This window comes from Ranitomeya imitator, chromosome 8 (assembly GCF_032444005.1).
Source record: "Ranitomeya imitator isolate aRanImi1 chromosome 8, aRanImi1.pri, whole genome shotgun sequence".
Classification (NCBI taxonomy): Eukaryota; Metazoa; Chordata; class Amphibia; order Anura; family Dendrobatidae; genus Ranitomeya; species Ranitomeya imitator.
In genome coordinates, this window is record NC_091289.1 from 9,580,246 (window position 1) to 9,605,613 (window position 25,368).

General features: G+C 42.0%; 1 protein-coding gene across 2 annotated transcripts in view; it reads left to right on the plus strand.

The window, feature by feature from the left end:
* The window catches only part of TRH (thyrotropin releasing hormone), a 111,158-nt gene extending 86,244 nt beyond the window's left edge, over positions 1-24,914 (plus strand). Inside the window, exons 1-3 of one of the 2 annotated variants that reach the window (XM_069736240.1) lie at positions 11,909-11,982; positions 20,165-20,365; positions 21,301-24,914. In XM_069736240.1, the coding sequence (XP_069592341.1) occupies positions 20,167-20,365; positions 21,301-21,842 (741 nt within the window). In that variant the 5' untranslated portion in view covers positions 11,909-11,982; positions 20,165-20,166 and the 3' untranslated portion in view covers positions 21,843-24,914. Of the gene's footprint in view, positions 1-11,908; positions 11,983-20,164; positions 20,366-21,300 lie in introns of those variants that run through there. The other variant, XM_069736241.1, reaches the window with a different exon arrangement.
* The last annotated feature ends 454 nt before the right edge of the window (positions 24,915-25,368 follow it).

The window sequence follows — 25,368 nt, forward strand, 5'->3', positions numbered from 1 at the left end:
GACCATCACACTACCACCACCATATTTTACTGTTGGTATGATGTTCCTTTTCTGAAATGCTGTGTTACTTCTACGCCAGATGTAATGGGACATACACCTTCCAAAAAGTTCAACTTTTGTCTCGTCAGTCCACAAAGTATTCTCCCAAAAGTGTGGTGGATCATCAGGATGTTTTCTGGTAAACCTATAATGAGCCTTTATGTTCTTATTGCTCAGCAGCAGTTTTTGACTATGAACTCTGCCATGCAGGCAATTTTTGCCCAGTCTCTTATGGTGGAGTCATGAACACTGACCTTAACTGAGGCCTGCAGGTCTTTGGATGTTTTTGTGGTCTTTTGAGATTTCTTGGATGAGTCGTCACTGCGCTTTTGGGGTAATTTTGGTCATCCAGTCACTCCTAGAAAGGATCACCACTGGTTCATGCTTTCCCCTTTTGTGGATAATGGTTTTCACTGGCGTCCCAAAGCTTTAGAAATGGCTTTGTAACCTTTTCCAGACTGATAGATCACAATTACTTTGTTTCTCATTTGTTACAGAATTTCTTTGGTTTGTATTATGGTGTCTAGCTTTTGAGAACTTTTTAGTCTACTTCACTTTTTCAGGCAGGTCCTATTTAAGTGATTTCTTGATTGAGAACAGGTGTGCCAGTAAATCAGGCCTGGGTGTTGATAGAGAAAATGAACTAAGCTTCTCAAAGATGCGATAAACCACAGTTAATTTATGTTTCAAGGTAGGGAAGGGGGGGCAATCACTTTTTCACACAGGGCCCTGAAGGTTTGGGTTTCTTTTTCCCTTAATAATTAAAGGCTTCATTTAAAAACTGCATTTATCTAATTCCTTGTGTTCTCTTTGTCTAATATTTACATTTGTTTGCTGATCTGAAACATATACTGTAAGTGTGACAAACATGCAAAAGAATAGGAAATCGGGAAGGGGCAAACTCTTTTTCACACAATGATAGCTAGATAGATCGACAGATAGATAATGGATGGATAGATGGTTGGATGGATAAATGGACCTACAGATAGATAAATAGATGGATGGTTGGATGGATGGATAGATGGTTGGATGGATAAATGGACCTACAGATAGATAAATAGATTCCATGGATGGATCGATGTTTGGATGGATAAATTGACCTACAGATAGATAAATAGATGGATGGATGGATGGATGGATGGATGGTTGGATGGTTGGATGGATAAATGGACCTACAGATAGATAAATTGATGGATGGATGGATCGATGGTTGGATGGATAAATTGACCTACAGATAGATAAATGGATGGATGGATGGATAGATGGTTGGATGGATAAATGGACCTACAGATAGATAAATAGATTGATGGTTGGATGGATGGATAGATGGTTGGATGGATAAATGGACCTACAGATAGGTAAATAGATGGATCGATGGTTGGATGGATAAATGGACCTACAGATAGATAAATAGATGGATGGTTGGATGGATGGATAGATGGTTGGATGGATAAATGGACCTACAGATAGATAAATAGATGGATGGATGGATTGATGGTTGGATGGATAAATTGACCTACAGATAGATAAATAGATGGATGGATGGATAGATGGATGGATAAATGGACCTACAGATAGATAAATAGATGGATGGTTGGATAGATGGTTGGATGGATAAATGGACCTACAGATAGGTAAATAGATGGATTGATGGTTGGATGGATGGATAAATGGACCTACAGATAGATAAATAGATGGATGGTTGGATGGATGGATAGATGGTTGGATGGATAAATGGACCTACAGATAGATAAATAGATGGATGGTTGGATGGATGGATGGATGGTTGGATGGATAAATGGACCTACAGATAGATAAATAGATGGATGGTTGGATGGGTAAATAGATATTGAACTGTAGACTGTCTTCCAGGCTGCAGAGATAATTGTTTTCCGTCTTGTGGATCTTATTCTTCTGGATTTCTCTATAACTCTTCAGTGACTCAATTCTCTGTGCAGTTAATTTCCCAACATAACAAACTCTCAAAAAAAAAAAAAAAAGCGAGAATAATAATTCACAGCATGAGAAATTCTCGGAGGATCCCTCTGGGCAATATACCGTAAATCTTCGGTACAATCTCCTCCGCCCTCCAGAACCGCAGACAATATTACAATGTACAATCGTACAAATTGCCGGCGATTCGCATTCTCTTCACCCAGGAGGAGCCGCAGCCTCATTACTGCACGGAGGAAAGTTACAGAATACAAAACCTGGGGTGGAATATTCCTCTCTGCGCTGAATATGATTAGTGATGGCCGCCACATTGAATTACGGATCAGACGCCAGCGATGTTCATTCTCAAATTGACTTCAGAAGCTTCTGCCGTCGAGTCCCTCCGGAGTCGCTGCAGTTTATTAAATCCTAATATTTCCCTGTCTGAGAGAGAACAGCGCCCACCAGATCCCGCTGCTGCCTCCTGTGAGCGACCGCGCTCCCACCCAAGTATATACCCCCCATTACTGTATGTATTGGGGTGCACAGACCTCACTTCTTACATCACTTCCAGGGAAAGTTAAGTGACAACCAATATGACCTCTGTATCGGCTTTCCATGGGGTTATAGCCCAACATTCCAAAACTTAGAAGACTTGCAACAACGTATTGCTCACTGAGGGTCCAACACAGGTGAACCCTGAAAATGGGTCTCTAAAGGGTCTTGTCTGAATACAGTGGAGGTCAAGCATCAGCACTTCTGCCCCATTCATGCCCATGCTCCAGCACCGTTCTCATGATTGCTGATGCCCAGTAATCAATAGGTTATCCCCTACCCATCGTTTGAGAACATTTTATTATTTTGGTGCAAACCCTTTAATATCTCATGTTGTTGCACCCCTGGACTGGTCATCTCCATTGTCATCCCACAAGCTTGTGTGTAGCAGTGTCCAAGGTGTTTCCTAACTCTTCCCCTTCTCCCTCCCAGTCGCAAGTTGTACCCCCTTCTCATTTTCAGGCCTCTTTTTCTGCCACACAAATGACTCCATCTACTGTGGTGATACAGTTGTGATACACATCACACACAAACATGTGGGATTCCTCCTCTCCTGTCTCTAGCACATGTTAAGAAGCAGCAGTGAAACAAAGGACGTTATAAAGGGGAACTAAGCAGTGTGGCTGTGAATTCAGCACTGAGTTGTGCTAAAACACATACTAGAAAGCAGAAGCATGGAGGACATTATACAGGAGTACTGAGCAGTGTAGCTGTGAATCTAGCACTGGGGTGATATAAATACTTGCTAGAATCAGCAGCATGAAAGACATTCTACAGGAGTACTGAGCGGTATGGCTGTGAATCCAGCACTGGGGTGATAAAAACACATTAGAATAAGCAGCATTGAGGTCATTATACAGGAGTACTGAGCAGTGTAGCTGTGAAGCCAGCAATGGGGTGATATAAACAAATTAGAATCAGCAGCATTGAGAGCATTGTACAAGAGCACTAAGCATCTTAACTGTGAATTCAGCACTGGGTATGATAAAAACACTTACTATAATCAGCAGCATGGAGGACAATACACAGGAGTACTGAGCAATGTGGCTGTGAGTCCAGCACTGGGGTGATGTGAACACATTAGAATCAGCTGCTTGGAGGATATTATATAGGAGTACTGACAAGTTTAACTGTGAATCCATCTAGTAAATATGATAAAAACACTTATTAGAATCAGCAGCATGGAGGACATTATACAGGACTACTGAGCAGTGCGGCTCTTAATCCAGCTCTGCAGCTACTTAAAACATTTATTAGAATCAGCAGCATAGAGGACATTATACAGAAGTATCGAGCAGGGGGGAGATAGAACACAGTAGAAAGAAGTATCACCTGCCTGATTGTGTCTCAGCTGTCCCTTCCCCCTCCATAGACTTCCATAAACAGCTTGTAATCAGATCTCTCACTGTTCTGGCACTCAACAAAACTGTTATTCAGAGAAAATGGCGAGTTCAGGAGCAGAGGAAGGAGAAGTGGCTTATAATTGGAGAAAGAAGCAGATTCCTCTTATAAGATATATTACAAAGTTTCTTATATTCACTTGTAGTATTGATTTCAGCAAAGTTTATTGAAAGGACGGTGCGCATTTAGCTGCAGACTTTTTTACCATCTATAAACCTAGAAATCAGAGGCCACAGTATAATGAACCTGTTACTGTAGCAGACGTTCAGCACCGTGGACAGCGGCACAGCCCTATTGAGATTAATGATGCTGATGGCTGGCCTGTGTGTAGAACAGGTTCAGTCCTCACATCCTATTACTCCATTATTTCATCTCTCCATTATAATAATCTTTATTTTTATATAGCGCTAACATATTCCGCAGCGCTTTACAGTTCTGCACACATTATCATCACTGTCCCCGATGGGGCTCACAATCTAGAATTCCTATCAGTATGTCTTTGGAATGTGGGAGGAAACCGGAGTACCCGGAGGAAACCCACGCAAACACGGAGAGAACATACAAACTCTTTGCAGATCCTTTGGTGGGATTCGAACCCAGGACTCCAGCGCTGCAAGGCTGCTGTGCTAACCACTACGCCACCGTGCTGCCCAATATTATATATGACAGCTGTATTCTAATGGTCGCTATCAGCCGTACTGCAGTTTTATTTATTTGCACGGTTTTGTACCTTTCCACTATTGTGTATAGAGGGTATACATGTAAGATTGGTGCAGACCCATTATGTGCCAGTGTGAATAGGCCCCGACATGCACAATCTCATGGGCCACTGTCAACATTTATTGTGCAAAGCAGCAGATAAACATAAAGTGGAGCTCCCCTTTAATACCCATACATGACACTGTTATCGCCCAATGTGCCCCACCGGTCGCCATGTCAGACCCTCGGTAATATTATTATTATTATTGGCACACGTGATGCCATCAGTGCCCTCCACTCCTGGGCTCGCTGACACTTTACACGGAATGTATCTTGATACATTGTGTGTTGACAAATATATGAATATTAATATCCATGGTTCATATTCTACATGTCAGCTGGGGTCTCGCTCATTATGCGACATCCTACAAAGGCTCCATAATCCCGTGGGGTCAGAAGGGAAGCACTGCTACATGACAAGCTCAGCTCTGCTGAATGTAATAAAGTACCGCAGTGAATGTTAACAATGGCCACAGGATCGTGCTGTGATGTGGATTGTGATAACTCAGAAAAAAAAGGACAGAAAACATCACTTTCCCTGGTCATGATATGACTTCCTCTGATTTTCAGTTGTCTCTGAGCTGGTGGCTGGAGACCAGATACTATGATGTCTCTCATACACTGCACACACCGATATGACTCTATGTAGCACGAGTCCAGAAGCAGCTGTGGCATGGAGGACATTATTTAGCAATACTGAGCAGTGTAGCTGTGCATCCATCTCTGGTTCAAACTTACTAGAAAGCAGGAACATAGTCTTTATGTAATTCTCTGCATCGCTATCCTGCTTTCTCCTTTCCCCATAGACTTTAATTGATAGCTGTAATGTGGTTTCTTAGTGAGCTGGTAGTCTGTGCTGAGAAAGATGGAATTGAGCTGTTTTTGTGAATGAATGGAGAGTTCAGGAAGCAAAAAATTGTCTCGAAATAAAGCATATTGATCATTTCAACTGTCTTGTGTCAGTGAGATTGGCTCTGCTACAGCAGTGATGTGCAAAGAATACAGCAGCACACTGGGAGTGCCAAGATTTACGCAAACATTGAATATTTGACGTAATGTAAAAGACAATAATTGCTTTAAGTGCCAATTCATGTACGCCCACAGCCACGACAAGGCATAACTTGCTTTGATGGGACCAAACCGAATTTTTATCTATTTTTGTGCCAAGTAAAAAACCTACAAACTTAAAGGGTAGGTAGAATCCAGGACTAATTTAAAGCAACGTTAGACTGACATGAGGGGCTCGGCAGAACACAGAGGCCGTCACGATCTCCATATATATAATGCAAACAACAAGGACTGATCACAACATCCTGACAGAATGAAGTGTGAACAGGTGAAAGTGATTTTGACTGCAATATATACAGTGGATTGCAAAAGTATTCACCCCCTTAGCGTTTTTTTCTGTATCCATGTATTTTGCACCTTGCATCTTCCTCTCAACTTGGACCATTTTTCTGTCCATGCTGACAAAAAAAACATCCTCACAGCATGATGCTGCCACCACCATGTTTCACTGTAGGGATTGTGTTCTTGGGGTGATGAGCCGTTGGTTTTGTGCCAGACATTAGACATAGCATTTACTTTGGTGGCCAAAAAGCAAAATTTTGGTCTCATCTGACCACAGCACCTTCCTCCATACATTTGGGGAGTCTCCCACATGTCTCCAGGCAAACTCAAAACAAGCCTTACCATTTTTCTGAGTAAGTAATGGCATTTTTTCTGGCCACTGTTCCATAAAGGCCACCTCTATGGAGTGTACGGCTTATTGTGGACATATAGACAGATGCTCCAGTCTCAGCTTGGGAACTCTGCAGCTCCTTCAGGGTCACCTTTGGTCTCTGTGCTGCCTCTCTGATTAATGCCCTCCTTGCCCAGGCTGAGTGTTTCGGTGGGCGTCCTCTCTTGGCGGGTTTGTTATGGTACCATTTTCTTTCCATGTGATGATAATGAATTTGATGGAGCTCCGGGAGATCATCAGAGATTGGGAGATTTTTTAATAACCCAACCCTGACTTGTACTTCTCAACAACTTTATCCTTGACTTGTCTTGAGATCTCCTTGGTCTTCATGGTGTTTAGAGATCTCCTTGGTCTTCGTGGTGGTGTTTGGACATCCCCTTAGTCTTCATGGTGTTGTTTGGAGATCTCCTTGGTCTTCATGGCATTATTTAGAGATCTCCTTAGTCTTCATGGTGGTGTTTGGAGATCTCCTTGGTGTTCATGGTGGTGTTTGGAGATCTCCTTGGTCTTCATGGTGGTGTTTGAAGATCTCATTGGTCTTCATGGTGGTGTTTGGAGATCTCCTTGGTATCCATGGTGTTGTTTGGAGATCTCCTTGTTATCCATGGTGTTGTTTGAAGAGCTCCATGGTCTTCATGGTGTTATTTGGAGATCTACTTGGTCTTCATGGTGCTGTTTTGAGATCTCCTTGGTCTTCATGGTGCTGTTTGGAGATCTCCTTGGTCTTCATGGTGGTGTTTGGAGATCTCATTGGTCTTCATGGTGGTGTTTGGAGATCTCCTTGGTATCCATGGTGTTGTTTGGAGATCTCCTTGTTATACATGGTGTTGTTTGGCGAGCTCCATGGTCTTCATGGTGTTATTTGGAGATCTACTTGGTCTTCATGGTGCTGTTTGGAGATCTCCTTGGTCTTCATGGTGGTGTTTGGAGATCTCTCTGGTCTTCATGGTGTTGTTTGGAGATCCGCTTGGTCTTCATGGTGTTGTTTGGAGATCTCCTTAGTCTTCATGGTGGTGTTTGGAGATCTCCTTGGTCTTCATGGTGGTGTTTGGAGATCTCCTTGGTCTTCATGGTGGTGTTTGGAGATCTCATTGGTCTTCATGGTGGTGTTTGGAGATCTCCTTGGTATCCATGGTGTTGTTTGGAGATCTCCTTGTTATACATGGTGTTGTTTGGAGAGCTCCATGGTCTTCATGGTGTTATTTGGAGATCTACTTGGTCTTCATGGTGCTGTTTGGAGATCTCCTTGGTCTTCATGGTGGTGTTTGGAGATCTCCTTGGTCTTCATGGTGGTGTTTGGAGATCTCCTTGGTTTTCATGGTGGTGTTTGATTAGTGGTGCCTCTTGTAATGGTGTTGCAGCCTCTGTGGCCTTTCAGAGAAGGTAAAGTGTATATACTGACCGACATGTGACACTTAGATTGCACATAGGGGGACGTCCTGTCACTAAGCATGGGACTTATGGAGGGAATTGCATGCACCAGAAATTTTGCAGGGATTCATCGTAAAAATGTTGAATACATATGCTAATTTTTAGTTATTTAATTCCATAAATGTAATTTTTGCCCTCATTTTTCTCACTTCACCAGCTTAGACTTTTCAGTGCTGATGCCTCACACACAAATCAGATTACAAAAATATTTCAACGCAGGTTGCAAGGTAACAAAATAGGTAAAAAGCCAAGGGGGTCAAAACTTTTTCAAGATACTGTACAAACCAGAGTTCAGCAGCTAATATGGGAGCTTATATATATGTACATGTTGAGTATATCAATTAATTTACACAACGTTAATGCCAAGTAAACTAAACTTAGAAAAGTGAGGTACTAAGCGCACATGGTGGCCAATTCCTGGGTGCCCATCAGCCATGTCAGTCTAAGGTTGTTTATAATTAGTTCTGGATCTTATGGGCCCTTTAAACTTGTAGATGTCTGAAAAAAATCAGATTAGGGTCCTGTCTAGTAAACAGAGACTGGAGGCAGCGATGGACCTGGGGAGGGTGAGTGATAGATTTTTTTATTTTTTTTTAACCCAGCACAGAACATTGGAATAAATAAAGTTATTCTTGGAAAACCCCTTTAAATCAGTACATGAGAGTGTACAGGATTATCATCGGCTTCACTGCAGCATAAAACCGTCGACCTATGATGACTTTCTTCTGGATCTTTCTTATGATACAGTAATAAAATAATAAACAGTAACTCAATTTCTCTGGAGGTGGAAAGTGCAAAAGCAAAAAGAAACTTAAAGAGCCTCAAGCAAAGGTTTATACGGTGTCAGTCAGCAGTCTGGAACGGGGAATATATTTGCCATTTTGTAGGGTTTTATCATTATCAATGTGAATAGGAAGTTTCATTCCTGAAGCTTCACAACCCATGGGCTTGGCTCCTGAGTGACAGCCCCCTGATACACCAGCACTGCAGCCCCCTGATACACCGGCACTGCAGCCCCCTGATACACCGGCACTGCAGCCCCCTGCACGCCACATTGCTGTGCTAATTGCATCCTATCAATGTGTCTCCTTTTGCTTCTTTACTCCACTGATTAAACATGTTGGAAAAGAGAAGAATTGGTATTTACAGTTTTGCTCAAAAGTTTACATACCCGGGCAGAATTTTTGCTTTCTTGGCCTTTTTTTCAGAGAATATGAATGACTAGGTGTTTCCAGCCAGCTAACGCTCGGCATGCTCATTGCTATCTAATTAACGCTGCTGGTGATTAAACTAAAGTAAATAATGACAACATTCAATAGTGCTTACGCAGGTGATAAATTAATGTGTGGTAATGTGTGGGGACGGAGCCTCGTGTGGTAATGTGTGAGGACAGAGCCTCGTGTGGTAATGTGTAGGGACGGAACCTCGTGTGGTAATGTGTGGGGACGGAGCCTCGTGTGGTAATGTGTAGGGACGGAACCTCGTGTGGTAATGTGTGGGGACGGAGCCTCGTGTGGTAATGTCTGTGGACAGAGCCTCGTGTGGTAATGTGGGGGGACGGAGCCTCGCGTGGTAATGTGTGAGAACACAGCCTCGTGTGGTAATGTGTGAGGATGGAGCCTCGTGTGGTAATATGTGTGGACGGAGCCTCGTGTGGTAATGTGTGTGGACGGAGCCTCGTGTGGTAATGTGGTGGGACGGAGCCTCGCGTGGTAATGTGTGAGAACACAGCCTCGTGTGGTAATGTGTGAGGATGGAGCCTCGTGTGGTAATATGTGTGGACAGAGCCTCGTGTGGTAATGTGTGTGGACGGAGCCTCGTGTGGTAATGTGTGTGGACGGAGCCTCGTGTGGTAATGTGTGTGGACGCAGCCTCGTGTGGTAATGTGTGGGGACGGAGCCTCGTGTGGTAATGTGTGTGGACGCAGCCTCGTGTGGTAATGTGTGGGGATGCAGCCTCGTGTGGTAATGTGTGGGGACGCAGCCTCGTGTGGTAATGTGTGGGGACGGAGCCTCGTGTGGTAATGTGTGTGGACGGAGCCTCGTGTGGTAATGTGTGGGGACGGAGCCTCGCGTGGTAATGTGTGTGGACGGAGTCTCGTGTGGTAATGTGTGTGGACGCAGCCTCGTGTGGTAATGTGTGGGGACGCAGCCTCGTGTGGTAATGTGTGAGGACGGAGCCTCGTGTGGTAATGTGTGGGGACAGAGCCTCGTGTGGTAATGTGTATTATGGGTAGTGATGGGGTGAGGGACCGGATTATGGGTGGTGATGGGGTGGGAAGGCCGGATTATGGGTGGTGATGGGGTGGGGGGGCCGGATTATAGGTGGTGATGTGGTCGGGGGGCGGGATTGTGTGTGGTGATGTGGTGGGGGGCGTGATTGTGTGTGGTGATGGGTTGGGGGGCGAGATTGTGTGTGGTGATGTGTTGGGGGCGGGATCGTGTGTGGTGATGGGTTGGGGGCGAGATTGTGTGTGGTGATGTGGTGGGGGGCGGGATTATGTGTGGTGATGGGTTGGGGGGCGAGATTGTGTGTGGTGATGTATTGGGGGCGGGATTGTGTGTGGTGATGTGGTGGGGGGCGGGATTGTGTGTGGTGATGTGTTGGGGGGCGGGATTGTGTGTGGTGATGGGTTAGGGGGCGAGACTGTGTGTGGTGATGTGGTGGGGGGCGGGATTGTGTGTGGTAATGAGGTGGGGGGCGGGATTGTGTGTGGTGATGTGGTGGGAGGGGAGCTACTGTACAGGGGGTGGGATTAGCGAGTAATCACGATGCCTCTTATATATATATATATATATATATATATATATATATATATATATATATATATATATATATATATATATAAAACATCAAGACTTTTTCTCCACTCATGGTCAGTGGTTGGGTGAAGCCATTTATTGTCAGACTACTGTGTTTCTCTTTATAAATCATAACGACAACCCAAAACATTCAAATGACCTTGATCAAGAGTTCACATACCTTGGTGATTTTGGCCTGATAGCATGCACAGAAGTTGACACAAGTGGGTCTGAATGGCTACTAAAGGTAACATGTAACCTGTGACCTGTTTGCTTGTAATCAGTGTGTGCATAAAAGCTGAGTGAGTTTATGGGATCCTGACAGACTCTTGCATCTTTCATCCGGCCACTGACGTTTCTGGATTGTGAGTCATGGGGAAAGCAAAAGAATTGTCAGCGGATCTATGGGAAAAGGTAGTTGAGCTGTATAAAACAGGAAAGGGATACAAAAAGATATCGAAGGAGCAGCACTCACACTGTGATTAACAAATGGAAAATCAGGGGCTCTGCACAAACAAAATCATGGAGGAGCCCCCTCTATTAAATGGGAATCTCCTACGGGTCTGTGCACTCATTCAATATGTGCTGCACAAATTTCTGCACCATTTTTGCATCACTTGGCAGGAAGAACTAAGTGTAAAATACACACATTTTTAAGGTGTTTTTTGCACGTTTTTTGTTGTTGCAGCTTTCTCCCATTCATTAGTATCTGCAAAACCTGCTGCAAAAACACTGAATGAATTGTCATTTAAATCTGCAAGTAAAAAATAAGCAACGTGCGCGAGACTTCAGGAATGCATTCACTTTGCTGATACTCGGAAATCCTTCAGTGTTTGTGACAAATCTGCACAGAAAAAATGAGACAAAAACGCAAGGTGTGCACAGGCCCGAGAGTTTTCTAAAAACATATTTCCTGAAGCAGAGGCCGGGTGGGTACCAGTCTGACATTAGTGGGGGGTTGTGGAAAGTGCAGGTGTAGTGGACACATGGAGGAGACTTGTAGGTGACGGGACAGCTATAATCTCCACATTACACTGTCCAGTCTGCATTCGCATGGTGCGCACGGTTTTCCCATCTGGAGCAGAAAAGGTTAAAGTTATTTTTAAAATCTTTTCTGACATCAAACATATATGTATAATAGAAGGAAAAAAAACAAGAAGACGAAGACGTACCCCAATGACATCACAGTCATCAACATAATTGGGCCAGGAGGGGTATAAATGAGCAGAGGCTGGAGGAGGCTGCAGAGCTCACAGCAGATCCCAGCAGAAGCTGCTCCAGCAGGAGGAGACATCCAGCCAGAAGACAGAGCCACACAGACAGGTAACTGCCTCACTGCTGCCTGCCCTGCTGCTGCCTCCCCTCCTGCTGCCTGCCCTCCTGCTGCCTCCCCTCCTGCTGCCTGCCCGCCTGCTGCCTGCCCTCCTGCTGCCTGCCCTCCTGCTGCCTGCCCTCCTGCTGCCTCCCCTCCTGCTGCCTGCCTGGGATCTATAGCCCTGGAGTCTTTACAGAATAGAAAAAGTCTGAATAACTGAGGCTCAGAAATGACCAAAGAGCAAAGGGGCAAGATAGATAGATAGATAGATAGATAGATAGATAGATAGATAGATAGATAGATAGATAGATAGATAGATAGATAGATAGATAGATAGATAGATAGATAGATAGATAGATAATAGATAGATCAATAATAGATAAATCATAGATAGATAGGAGATAGATAATAGATAGATAGATAGATCAATAATAGATAAATCATAGATAGATAGGAGATAGATGATAGATAGGAGATAGATAATAGATAGATAGATAGACAGATCTGCTGAAATGTAGTTCAATTATCCAAATATTCTCACTTGACAAAAATTACATAATATATAAAATATTACATGAAAAGTATTACTTTTTTGAGGTAGGAATGACATTTTTGTTCCCCAAGTGTAGGAACGTTTTTGATGAGTTCTCCTTCAGTTAGAAGTGTATAGATAGATATTTATTTATTACATAGATATTAGGTAACTAGTAAATAGTTATAGATTGATATGCAGATAGCCGGCAGATACAGACATGAATAGATTGATAGATAATAGATATTTAAAAAATAGAAACAGGCAGACAGATAAATAGTAAGAATGATAGTAAAAAGATACAAGTATAACAGCATAGAATATAGCTAGATAGATTTATAGATAATGGATACATAGATATTTATAGATAGATAAATAGATAATTAATAGATCGATGATAGATAATAGATAGATAGATGATAGATCGATAGATGATAGATAGATAATAGATGATAGATAATAGATAAATGATAGATAATAGATAGATAATAGACATAGATAGTAGATAATAGATGATAGATCGATAGATAGATAATAGATAGATGATAGGGACGGAGCCTCGTGTGGTAATGTGTGGGGACGCAGCCTCGTAGCAGAGTTAACTCAGTATATTAAGGTGCCAAGTGCATGATTCTTGGCAGATCCAGGGATTTGTGTGAAGATTTTCTTATTATCTGAGGTCACCTGTAGCTGCAGTCTTATGAAAAAGCACAAGTGACAGAAGGGATAACATGTAATATAGTAACATCTGATACATGACAAGCTCAGCTCTGCTACATGTAATATACTAACATCTGCTGCATGACAAGCTCAGCTCTGCTACATGTAATATAGTAACATCTGCTGCATGACAAGCTCAGCTCTGCTACATGTAATATAGTAACATCTGCTGCATGACAAGATCAGCTCTGCTACATGTAATATAGTAACATCTGCTACATGACAAGATCAGCTCTGCTACATGACAAGATCAGCTCTGCTACATGTAATATAGTAACATCTGCTGCATAACAAGCTCAGCTCTGCTATATGTAATATAGTAACATCTGCTGCATGACAAGCTCAGCTCTGCTACATGTAATATAGTAACATCTGCTGCATGACAAGCTCAGCTCTGCTACATGTAATATACTAACATCTGCTGCATGACAAGCTCTGCTACATATAAGATACTAACATCTGCTGCATAACAAGCTCAGCTCTGCTACATGTAATATAGTAACATCTGCTGCATGACAAGCTCAGCTCTGCTACATGTAATATAGTAACATCTGCTGCATGACAAGCTCAGCTCTGCTACATATAAGATACTAACATCTGCTATGTGACAAGCTCAGCTCTGCTACATGTAATATACTAACATCTGCTATATGACAAGCTCAGCTCTGCGACATGTAAGATACTAACATCTGCTATATGACACGATCAGCTCTGCTACATGTAAGATACTAACATCTGCTATGTGACAAGCTCAGCTCTGCTACATGTAATATACTAACATCTGCTACATGACAAGCTCAGCTCTGCTACATGTAATATACTAACATCTGCTATGTGACAAGCTCAGCTCTGCTACATGTAAGATACTAACATCTGCTACATGACAAGCTCAGCTCTGCTACATGTAATATACTAACATCTGCTACATGCCAAGCTCAGCTCTGCTACATGTAATATACTAACATCTGCTACATGACAAGCTCTGCTACATATAAGATACTAACATCTGCTATGTGACAAGCTCAGCTCTGCTACATGTATTATACTAACATCTGCTATGTGACAAGCTCAGCTCTGCTACATGTATTATACTAACATCTGCTACATGACAAGCTCAGCTCTGCTACATGTAATATACTAACATCTGCTACATGACAAGCTCAGCTCTGCTACATGTAAGATACTAACATCTGCTGCATGACAAGCTCAGCTCTGCTACATGTAATATACTAACATCTGCTACATGACAAGCTCTGCTACATATAAGATACTAACATCTGCTATGTGACAAGCTCAGCTCTGCTACATGTATTATACTAACATCTGCTACATGACAAGCTCAGCTCTGCTACATGTATTATACTAACATCTGCTACATGACAAGCTCAGCTCTGCTACATGTAATATACTAACATCTGCTACATGACAAGCTCAGCTCTGCTACATGTAATATACTAACATCTGCTATGTGACAAGCTCAGCTCTGCTACATGTATTATACTAACATCTGCTATGTGACAAGCTCAGCTCTGCTACATGTATTATACTAACATCTGCTACATGACAAGCTCAGCTCTGCTACATGTAAGATACTAACATCTGCTACATGACAAGCTCTGCTACATATAAGATACTAACATCTGCTATGTGACAAGCTCAGCTCTGCTACATGTATTATACTAACATCTGCTACATGACAAGCTCAGCTCTGCTACATGTATTATACTAACATCTGCTACATGACAAGCTCAGCTCTGCTACATGTAATATACTAACATCTGCTACATGACAAGCTCAGCTCTGCTACATGTAATATACTAACATCTGCTATGTGACAAGCTCAGCTCTGCTACATATATTATACTAACATCTGCTATGTGACAAGCTCAGCTCTGCTACATGTATTATACTAACATCTGCTACATGACAAGCTCAGCTCTGCTACATGTAATATACTAACATCTGCTATGTGACAAGCTCAGCTCTGCGACATGTAAGATATGTGACACGCTCAACTACATATAGCTGAAATGACAAACTGAGTAGCGAACAAATGAAGGCAGAGTTTAATATTGTGTAATTCATTACTAACAGCTGATTTAATGTTTTTACACTTTTTCTAAGGTACGTGTCCATCCAATGACCGGAGCCGTAAATGGCCGCTGATCAGCCACCGGTTTGCTGGTCGACACCGTCATGTAATATTTTCTTACACCGGTTTCACTACTAGATCGTTCAGTGCGCATAGGCTGCCATTGTCCTCGGCAGCGGAAATCCTGTTTACACAGGACAATGTGCTGCCGAGAATGATGATCTTTTGTGCAGACCAAATGATTATTTCACCCAACGAATGAGCTTTTTACCCGTTAATCCAGTGATCAGCAGCCTGGGTAGACTTCATGATTAGCAGGAAAAGAAGAATCTGGTAGTGTAAGGGCTAAAGTTAGGGTGAGGGGTAGAGTTATTAAATTACACTTACAATGTTATAAAATAGTGTAATAACATTAAAAAAATGCAAAAAAAATAATAGAACAATGTGTAGCTTTTTATTTTTGCATTTTTTAATGTCAGATTTCTGGAAAAAAAGCAGAAAATTATAAGGTAGAAGGCCAAACTATAATTACATCAGTAAAATGCATATGCTTGAAAGATAAATACTGGACTGATGGAAGGGGCTCAGGAAGCCAGCGATATCTATCTATCTATCTATCTATCTATCTATCTATCTATCTATTATCTATCTATCTATCTATCTATCTATTATCAATCTATCTATCATCAATCTATCTGTCTGTCTATCTATTATCTATCTATCATCTATCTATCTATCTATTATCTATCTATTATCAATCTATCTATTATCTATCTATTATCAATCTATCTATCTATCTATCTATCTATCATCTATCTATTATCAATCTATCTATCTATCATCTATCTATCTATTATCTATCTATCTATTATCTATCTATCTATTATCTATCTATCATCTATCTATCTATCTATCTATCATCTATCTATTATCTATCTATCTATTATCTATCTATCTGTCTATTATCTATCTATCATCTATCTATGTATTATCTATCTATCTATTATCTATCTATCTATTATCTATCTATCATCTATTATCTATCTATTATCTATCTATCTATTATCTATCTATTATCTATCTATCTATCTATCATCTATCTATCTATTATCTATCTATCTATTATCTATCTACTGTATCTAATTTCTATCATCTATTATCTATCATCTATCTATGTATTATCTATCCATCTATCTATCTATCTATCTATCTACCTATTATGTCTATATATTATCTATTATCTATCTATCTATCATCTATCTATCTATCTATCTATCTATCTATCTATCTATCTATCCAGAGGCGTAGCTAGAGCTTTTGCCGCCCGGGGCTGTTCCCGAGTTTGGCGCCCCCCCCCCCCCCATCCCCCCCCCCCAGCTCAATACACACAAAGATTACCAAAAATGGTTTTCCTGTTTTGTAGAACTTAAACTGGGCCTAATGGTGTCACCCCCACATGCCACACCTGTGACTTAATACCACCACACCATGACCAGGCCACATAGTGACCGAATAATACTACATACAAGGGACAAATACCACCGCACCATTTCCAGACCACATATTACCACCACATAGTGACTGAATACTACAATACTGATCAGTAATAAAAAAAAAACCACAATACTATCACCATAAGTGCCAGTATTCACAGGAGATCTGTACTTAGTATGCAGTGTCTGTGTAGAGGTAATACAGAGATCACTGGTGACATTATACACAGGACCTCTATATAGTATACAGTGTATAGTGTCAGTGTATAGGTAACACTGACTCACCAGTGACGTCTCTAGGTGAAGTCCTTCATCTTTTATCCAGCACAGACCGCCATCATTCCTTCCAGCCAGGACTCGTTTCTGCAGGAAATAACACAGTTATCTCGAGCTCCGCTTGCAGAACACATTACTTAATTTTTCACAACTTCTACATTACACCACATGAAGAAAAAAAGGTGATATAGTGTCACTCTGCACAGTAACAGGACCGCCCCCCCCATTTAAAACAGTATACTCAAAAAATAAAATAAATACATCACTGCAGTAACAATATCCCTTAATTATCCCCTATGGTAATAATATTCCCCACCCTGGCCCCGTTTATCTCATTCCTGGCTCCAGCCATATGTTGTCGTATCCTGCCCTCATGAGTATCCATTCTACCCCATATGATCTCCCCATCCTGCCCCACCAGCCTCCATTGTATCCGTCCTGCCCCATGATCCAATCCTGCCCCGTGTCTCCAATCATGCCACGTATATACATTCTGCCCATGCCTCAAGTCCTGCCCCCAGTGTGTCCAGCATATTACCCCCATGTTGTCCAGCAATCTGCCCCAGTGTGTCCAGCATATTACCCCCATGTTGTCCAGCAATCTGCCCCAGTGTGTCCAGCATATTACCCCCAGTGTGTCCAGCAATCTGCCCCAGTATGTCCAGCATATTACCCCCAGTGTGTCCAGCAATCTGCCCTCAGTGTGTCCAGCAATCTGCCCCAGTGTCCAGCCTTTCCCCAGTGTGTCCAGCAGTCTGCCCCAGTGTGTCCAGCATATTACCCCCAGTGTCCAGCATTGCCCCAGTGTGTCCAGTATATTACCCCCAGTGTGTCCAGCAATCTGCCCCAGTGTCCAGCATTGCCCCAGTGTGTCCAGAAGTCTGCCCCAGGGTCTCCAGCATTGCCTCAATGTGTCCAGAAATCTGCCCCAGGGTCTCCAGTATTGCCCCAGTGTGTCCAGCAATCTGCCCCAGGGTCTCCAGTATTGCCCCAGTGTGTCCAGCAATCTGCCCCATGGTCTCCTGTATTGCCCCAGTGTGTCCAGCATTCTGCCCCATGGTCTCCAGTATTGCCCCAGTGTGTCCAGCATTCTGCCCCATGGTCTCCAGTATTGCCCCAGTGTGTCCAGCATTCTGCCCCATGGTCTCCAGTACTGCCCCAGTGTGTCCAGCAATCTGCCCCATGGTCTCCAGCATTGCCCCAGTGTGTCCAGCAATCTGCCCCATGGTCTCCAGCATTGCCCCAGCCCCAGACAGTCAGACATAAAGAAAAAAAAAAAAAAAGTAAAATCCTCACCTCTCCCGTTCCCAGCGCAGGTCCGGTGCAGTCAGCGTCTCTCCGGCTCTGCGACGCTCAGGACAGAGAGGCAGAGCGGCGCGCACAGTAGTGACGTCATCGCGCCCTCTGCTCTGAGACGTCGCAGAGTCAGAGGACGCTGAAGCCGCAGGAACCAGGAGAGGTGAGTATTAGAGCGGGGGCGGGACCCGGGGGTGGGGGGAGCTGGCCCTGGTCGTGGCGGCGGACGGCGCCGCCCGAAGATTTAAAGGGGCGTCTTTTTTTTTTTTTTTTTTTATCTTCTTCTCCTGCAGCGCCGGCCGCCCCCAGCATTGTGCCGCCCGGGGCGGACCGCCCCCCCCCCGCACCCCCTTCCTACGCCACTGTATCTATCTATCTATCTATCTATCTATCTATCTATCTATCTATCTATCTATCTATCTAGGCATTGGGGAGATCCATGTTTCCCTGCCAGTTACCGGCTGTATTTTCTAAGCAGTGATGACTTATGAGCCTTCTGCGTTGCGCTCGTTAAAGCACATTGTCCAATTAGTAGATAATCCGTGGTGATACGTGCTGAGATACACCTGATGAATGATTCCACATATTATCTACACCTATTGATCTAAGAAGTGGATAACAAGAAATCAATAGCAATCTCTCACTTCTCCCTTCCATCATCTTTTCTACACGTTTCCGTGGCCGGGCGAGCGTTCAGCCGCGCTCATTGTGCTACAATAGAGGGGCTGCAGTCACAACCCTGCTGATACTTAATGGAGGCAACAAAGTTTGTGGGCAGACAATTCCCTAAGGGCTTATTCACACCTCAGTATTTGGTCAGTATTTTTGCATCAGTGTTTGTATGTTAAAAATCAGAAATGAAACTTACAGAGAAAAACTATAATTGAAAGATTGACACCTGCTGTGTGTTTTGGAGACTCATCTGGTTTTGCCCTGTAAATACCGATGTGTTAATAATAAAGGGAGTAGTTCTTTTTGTAAATCAGAAGACTGTAGAGACTGGTGTAAAGCTGATCATTAATAGTTTGCATATCACCAGAATAATATCTGTGCAACTATAAGGTACTGCTGAGAGATTTCAGCTCTGAAGCCTGTAGAATTGTGAATGCAGCTCTGGAGTACAAACAGTACAAGATAAATAATGTGCATGACAACATCACACCATAGGACCGAGGCCCTCATTAATTTAGAGTGTTGGTTTTGTATTGATGGCCAGTCCTGTAAATCCTTTGGGGTAGGAATGATATATACTAATTTGCAGGAGCATCTCCAGGTTTAGAGGGGCTCTTGGGCACAGTTGGACCCTTGTCTCCTTCATCCTCTTAAACTCAAACCCTTCCAACACTGGAATAACCGGTCAAACTATGGGTCCATGGAAGTGTCTTGGGCCACTAAATATTCTCTGTATATTAAGTACAAATCGAAGAAAGATTATAAAATTATTTTTCCGCCAAAGGGGTTAACAACATTCTCCTAAAGTTATTGTAATCTGCTTCTTTGGGTGATCGCTTTACAGCATAAATTACAGAGCATGCTGCTCCGCGGAGACAGGTTCGGGGCTGTGCAGTAAATTATTGTGTTGATACGTAATAATTATCCTGTTGTTTTCTGTTTTATACACAAGGCGTTGTTTTTTAGTAGATTGTGGCGCTACCTGCAGATTCCAGCACTATATAGCGGTGATAATTATTTGCACTAACGTGCAGCACTAAGGATGATTTTAGACCTTCTTGGGAACAAAAAAAAAAATCTAATTTACTCATCTTACTTCTGCGTTGCAGTTATGTCGTCGTTTACTTGGTGGTTGCTCCTTTTAGGGGCAGCTTTGTCCCATCTGGTGGTGGCTCAAGAACAACCTCTGCCCGATGAGGAAGACGATGCATCCGAGGACAATATTGAAATCAGTAATGCACTAAAGAAAGCCCAGGGAAATCTAATCCGCAGTCTTATCCGTCGAATTGAAGAGGAACAGAGTGACAGAGGTAATGATTTCACATGGGACATTACTTGTCCTGGGGTAGGACTATGTATTTTGGGTACTTTGGTGGCGCTGTCCATGGGAACGACTTATCTATGTGATCATCATGGCTATTCTAATGGTGGCCTTTTCATATAGTATAGGAATCACAGTAGACCTTTCCAGGTATGGATCTTCCTATCATGTCTGTCCATGAAAACAATCTGACTATGGTGGAGCGGTCTAATTTAAGGGTATTTTAGAACTTACTATTGTGGTGGCATATACAATGACTTTTTATTACCTAGTGGTAGGAGATCAGGCTTTAGTAGATGTTCTGTAGAATTATCTCACATGGCTACAGACTATGACAGCCAATGTTCTTCCATGTCTATTGCCAGCACAATAAGGCCAACTTCAAGAAAATTAATGTATATCGAGATATTAAAGGAGTTCCCATAGACAAACCTCCTTTTTCTGGATCCCCAAGAAGGTGGAGTCTTATCAGTTACGCTACTTCAACGTTATCCATGTCATATGATTATTAGCTTCACTACTATAATGTTAGCCACAACTTATTACAACTCTAAGCATCCAATTCATCATTTGTGGGTTTCATTTTTGAAAAAAACTTTTCTTCTTTTGTCCTGTATTCGTTGACATTTTTTGCACCAAATGTTTCAAAATGGAGCATGCAGGATGGTTAATTTTGCACAAAATAAAAATATTCTTTGTCTTTAATTTATTTAGTGCAACAAGTCACATGTTCCACTAAAATGTTACAAACTTTGCACATAACATTTTTGGCAAACATTAAAAAAACCAGGTAAATGCATAAAACAAACTTTAAAAAGTGAAAAACAGACAAAAAAAAATACCACAAACAAGACGAAAAAAAAGGCCCAACTGTAATAATGGATCTGGCCGTTAATGTATACTGTTTGGTTTTGAATTTTCCAGACTCAGATTCTGGAGGGCTGGAATGGATCTCCAAGAGGCAACATCCAGGTAAAAGACTTCTTGAAGAAGTGGAGAAGAGACAACACCCAGGCAAAAGAGAGGAGGGCGACTGGTATATGGAGCTTTCCAAGAGGCAGCACCCAGGCAGGAGGTCAACATTAGGTGATCAGTTTCTAGATAACTCTATTCCTTCTTTCGCTCACAACAATGATGTCTCCAAGAGGCAACACCCAGGCAAGAGGAACCTGGCCTACACGAAGCGCCAACATCCCGGTAAGAGAAGCTGGGATGATGATGAATATACTGAGATGGGTGACTTCCAAGATGTAGAAAAACGCCAACATCCGGGTAAGAGGTATCGAGAGTCGGAGAATTTTGACTATGTGCCGCCATGTGAAGGACCTGACCCTTTTAACTGTAGCAAGGGCAACCTTCTGCTGGAGCTTCTAGATAACGTGAACAAGGGACAGATGGAAGAGAAGAGGCAACACCCCGGGAAGAGGTCAACTTGGGAGGCAGAAGTTCCTGTTATCCAAGAGTAATGGTTCCAAGTCTTTTTCTGACCAGTTCAAGTAGCACCTGAATTCACCCCTTCAATTGTGGAGACCATGTCAACTCTACCTTCAACCATGAATCCAAATGAGCCCCCTCCAAGACCCTCTAATTATAACCGATACTGTGTCTACAAGGAACCAGCATACATTCCATCTCAACACAATTTGTAAAATAGTAAAACTTACCTCCACTCTCTACCCCCAAACCAGTCAGAGGTGACATATCGGTGTTAATATCATTCCATCATTCAACCCCCCCCATATAATATTCTTACTTTTCATGCTGTAGTAATACACATTGGGCTTTGTTGGATCTTCCTTGTGTTGTGTGTTAGTATAAAAGCAGGTGATGAGCGTCAGGGTATAAAATGGCGTCATACCCACCCAGACTCGCCCTTTATCCAGATAAGTATGCCCCATACATTGCCCCAATAAATTTCACCAATAGGAGAGGGATATACAGATTTACCTCTTGGTGAATTCCTTCCTACTCCATTTGAGATTAATATAAGATGACCCATCACCCACAGGAGATGTAAACATCATGGGGGTACTTAGGAGAATATGGGTTACAGCAGTCACAAACGCAACCAGATCTCTGTCCCTGGCCCAAACTCTCCTAACACAAAGGAGGAGGAAACATCAACGGTAGATCGCTGTTATTTACCATCTTGTAGAAATCCTCCATTATTAAGGCTCATCCACACTCCACACAGATTATCTTTAGCCAATGTAAAACAAGCAGAGCTGTAGAGTAAAGCATGGAGGAGGAACATGGCTTGAAAGTTTGGATTTCCGACAAGCTGTGATATATAAAAAGAAAGCATCAACATGATTCCCCCAATGCCGCATGTTTTTTTGATAGTAATACATATTTTTTATTTGATAAAATGCTGCCTTTATGAATAAAATAGCGAAGGTTGTTCGGCACTCAACTATGATTCAAAATCCACCTCTTATATGTGTGAAAGTGCTAAAAAAAAATAATATTTATTAAATCATTTATTAGCACTAACGTTTAAGTTCATCTTTTCCGTTTTATTTGCAATAGTGTTATAATCCCTGGATAAAAAAATAACAAAATTGTCTTAACTCTATTTTGGATGCCTGAAGCTGACTAGGCCTCATGTATAAACCAAGTGTTGCGTATAGCAACCAATCAGAATCTAGCTTTCATTTCTAAAGCTGCTCTGGAAAAATGAAAGCTGAAATCTCATTGGTTGCTATAGGCAACACCTCAGCTGCTTGTTTACCTTTGTGTGTAGACATGAGGCCTACATGAGGCTTTTAGTATTTCTTGATTCGTTTCACCCCGGTAATATTCCCTAATACTACATGGGCGGTCTTTAATAGCGGCACAATTTCCCTTCCCTAAAGAGCAAATAACTAATGAAAGGAATAAAAATATCCATCTAACAATCCTCAGTAAATATAACTCCTTGAGCCGTTCTCTTCTGCCATGTTGTGACAAATACTTTTCAATCATGCTATTCTATCTTCTAAGAAAGCTGAGGGGTGACAACCAACATGGCTGCTGTTATAGCCCTGATAGGGTTTGTGCTGAACCTCAGCGTTCCCCGGTACACGCAGGGCTCTGCACCAGAGTCTCGGTGGCCCCTCTTCACTTTCGATTTTTACTCTTCATTGTCCAAGATCTAGAAATATTTTATACTTAGCTGATTGAAATCTATCAGGGCCTGCTTTTTGTGGTACGAGCTCTAGTTTTAATCATACGGTCCTTACTACTTTCTGATCTAATTTTATTCCATTTTTTTTTACCATAAAACAACAATTCTTTTTTTTTTTTTGCTTCAGGATATGGGATAAATATATAAAGTTTTATTAGTTCAGACAATTACGCACAGCAATACCAAATATGTTTTTTCCCCCAGATTTTATTTAAGTAATGGGAAAAGGGGGCATGTTATATGAACTTTTAATTATATATAAATATATATATATATATATTTATATTTATAACTTTTATCACTTTATAGCTTCCACAATATACTGCAATACTACAGGGTGGGCCATTTATATGGATACACCTAAATAAAATGGGAATGGTTGGTGATATCAACTTCCTATTTGTGGCACATTAGTATATGGGAGGGGGACAACTTTTCAAGATGGGTGGTGACCATGGCGGCCATTTTGAAGTTGGCCATTTTGGATCCAAATTTATTTTTTCCAATGGGAAGAGTATCATGTCACACCACAAACTTATTGAGAATTTCACAAGAAAAACAATGGTGTGCTTGGTTTTAACGTAACTTTATTCTTTCATCAGTCATTTACAAGTTTATGACCACTTATAAAATGTGCTCAAAGTGCTGCCCATTGTGTTGGATTGTCAATGCAACCCTCTTCTCTCACTCTTGACACACTGATAGCAACACAGCAGAAGAAATGCGAGCACAGGCTTCCAGTATCCATTGTTTCAGATGCTGCACATTTCCTCAATCACAAATTTATATAACAAGGAACTGGGTAGATTGAAATGAAGATGCTGCCTTTGCTTGGACATAGTGATTCAAGTATATAGTGCCAAGTACTGCTCATATAACAGGGTGTTGTCCCACCGGAAGATTCTCCTGTTCTCCTGTGACCCAGTCCAAGCCTGGTTGGACGGGTGCTGGGGTTGGCCCTAACTACACCAAAATAACATGGCTCTATCATTGCCAGATTTTATTCCTGGTCTCGAAGAGGTACATGGGGTCTCCATACAGAGGTTTGTTTCCCTCGTATTACATGCAAATCTGACAGAAAGTCCCCTGTAAGAGTAGCACAGGGGAGCACGGCTCATGGATTGTATTATACTGGGGACAGACTCATATATTTGTGCTCAGTTAGTTACCCAAGTCCTGGAAATAAATAAATAATTAAATGAATGTGAAAAATTATTTTTATAGCCAAAAAAATGTTTTTTGTGTGTTGTCAGTAAATATCTGTGTATTCTGTACAGAACTATTTTATTATTGATATTGAGATCTTGTACATACGAGACGCATGGTCCTTTTACAGTCTGTATATGATACAATAAAAGTTGCATCGAAAGATTGACGTCTCCTCAAAACACTCCATCCTCTAAGACTAAAACCAGAAATGTGTACCTTTATATTAAATGTTAAGGTTTATGGTCTTTTTACCAAGGGTGTGTGACTTACATGATCCTCGGGGGCGTGTCTTTAGACTGTTCTGTATAATTACGCTGTGAGCATTGCCCCTTTGCAAAACCATAAAAATTAGCCCTAATTAAACAAAAAGCCCACATCACTGGAACTGTATGGCGTATTGTAAAAAAAAAAAAAAAATACCAAGGGAGCAGCTGAAAAAAAAACAAAAAACTAGGTGACATCAGGTGACGAGACTTTTGTGGAAGACATTTTAAGGGTTACTTTTTGCAGGAAATTACAACTCATACTGTCCTCCCTAAGCGTTTCTTCATGAACATACCAAAGGAAGCGGGGTCGAGTAAACACGGCATCACTGCGTATGCTCAAGAGGGCATTGC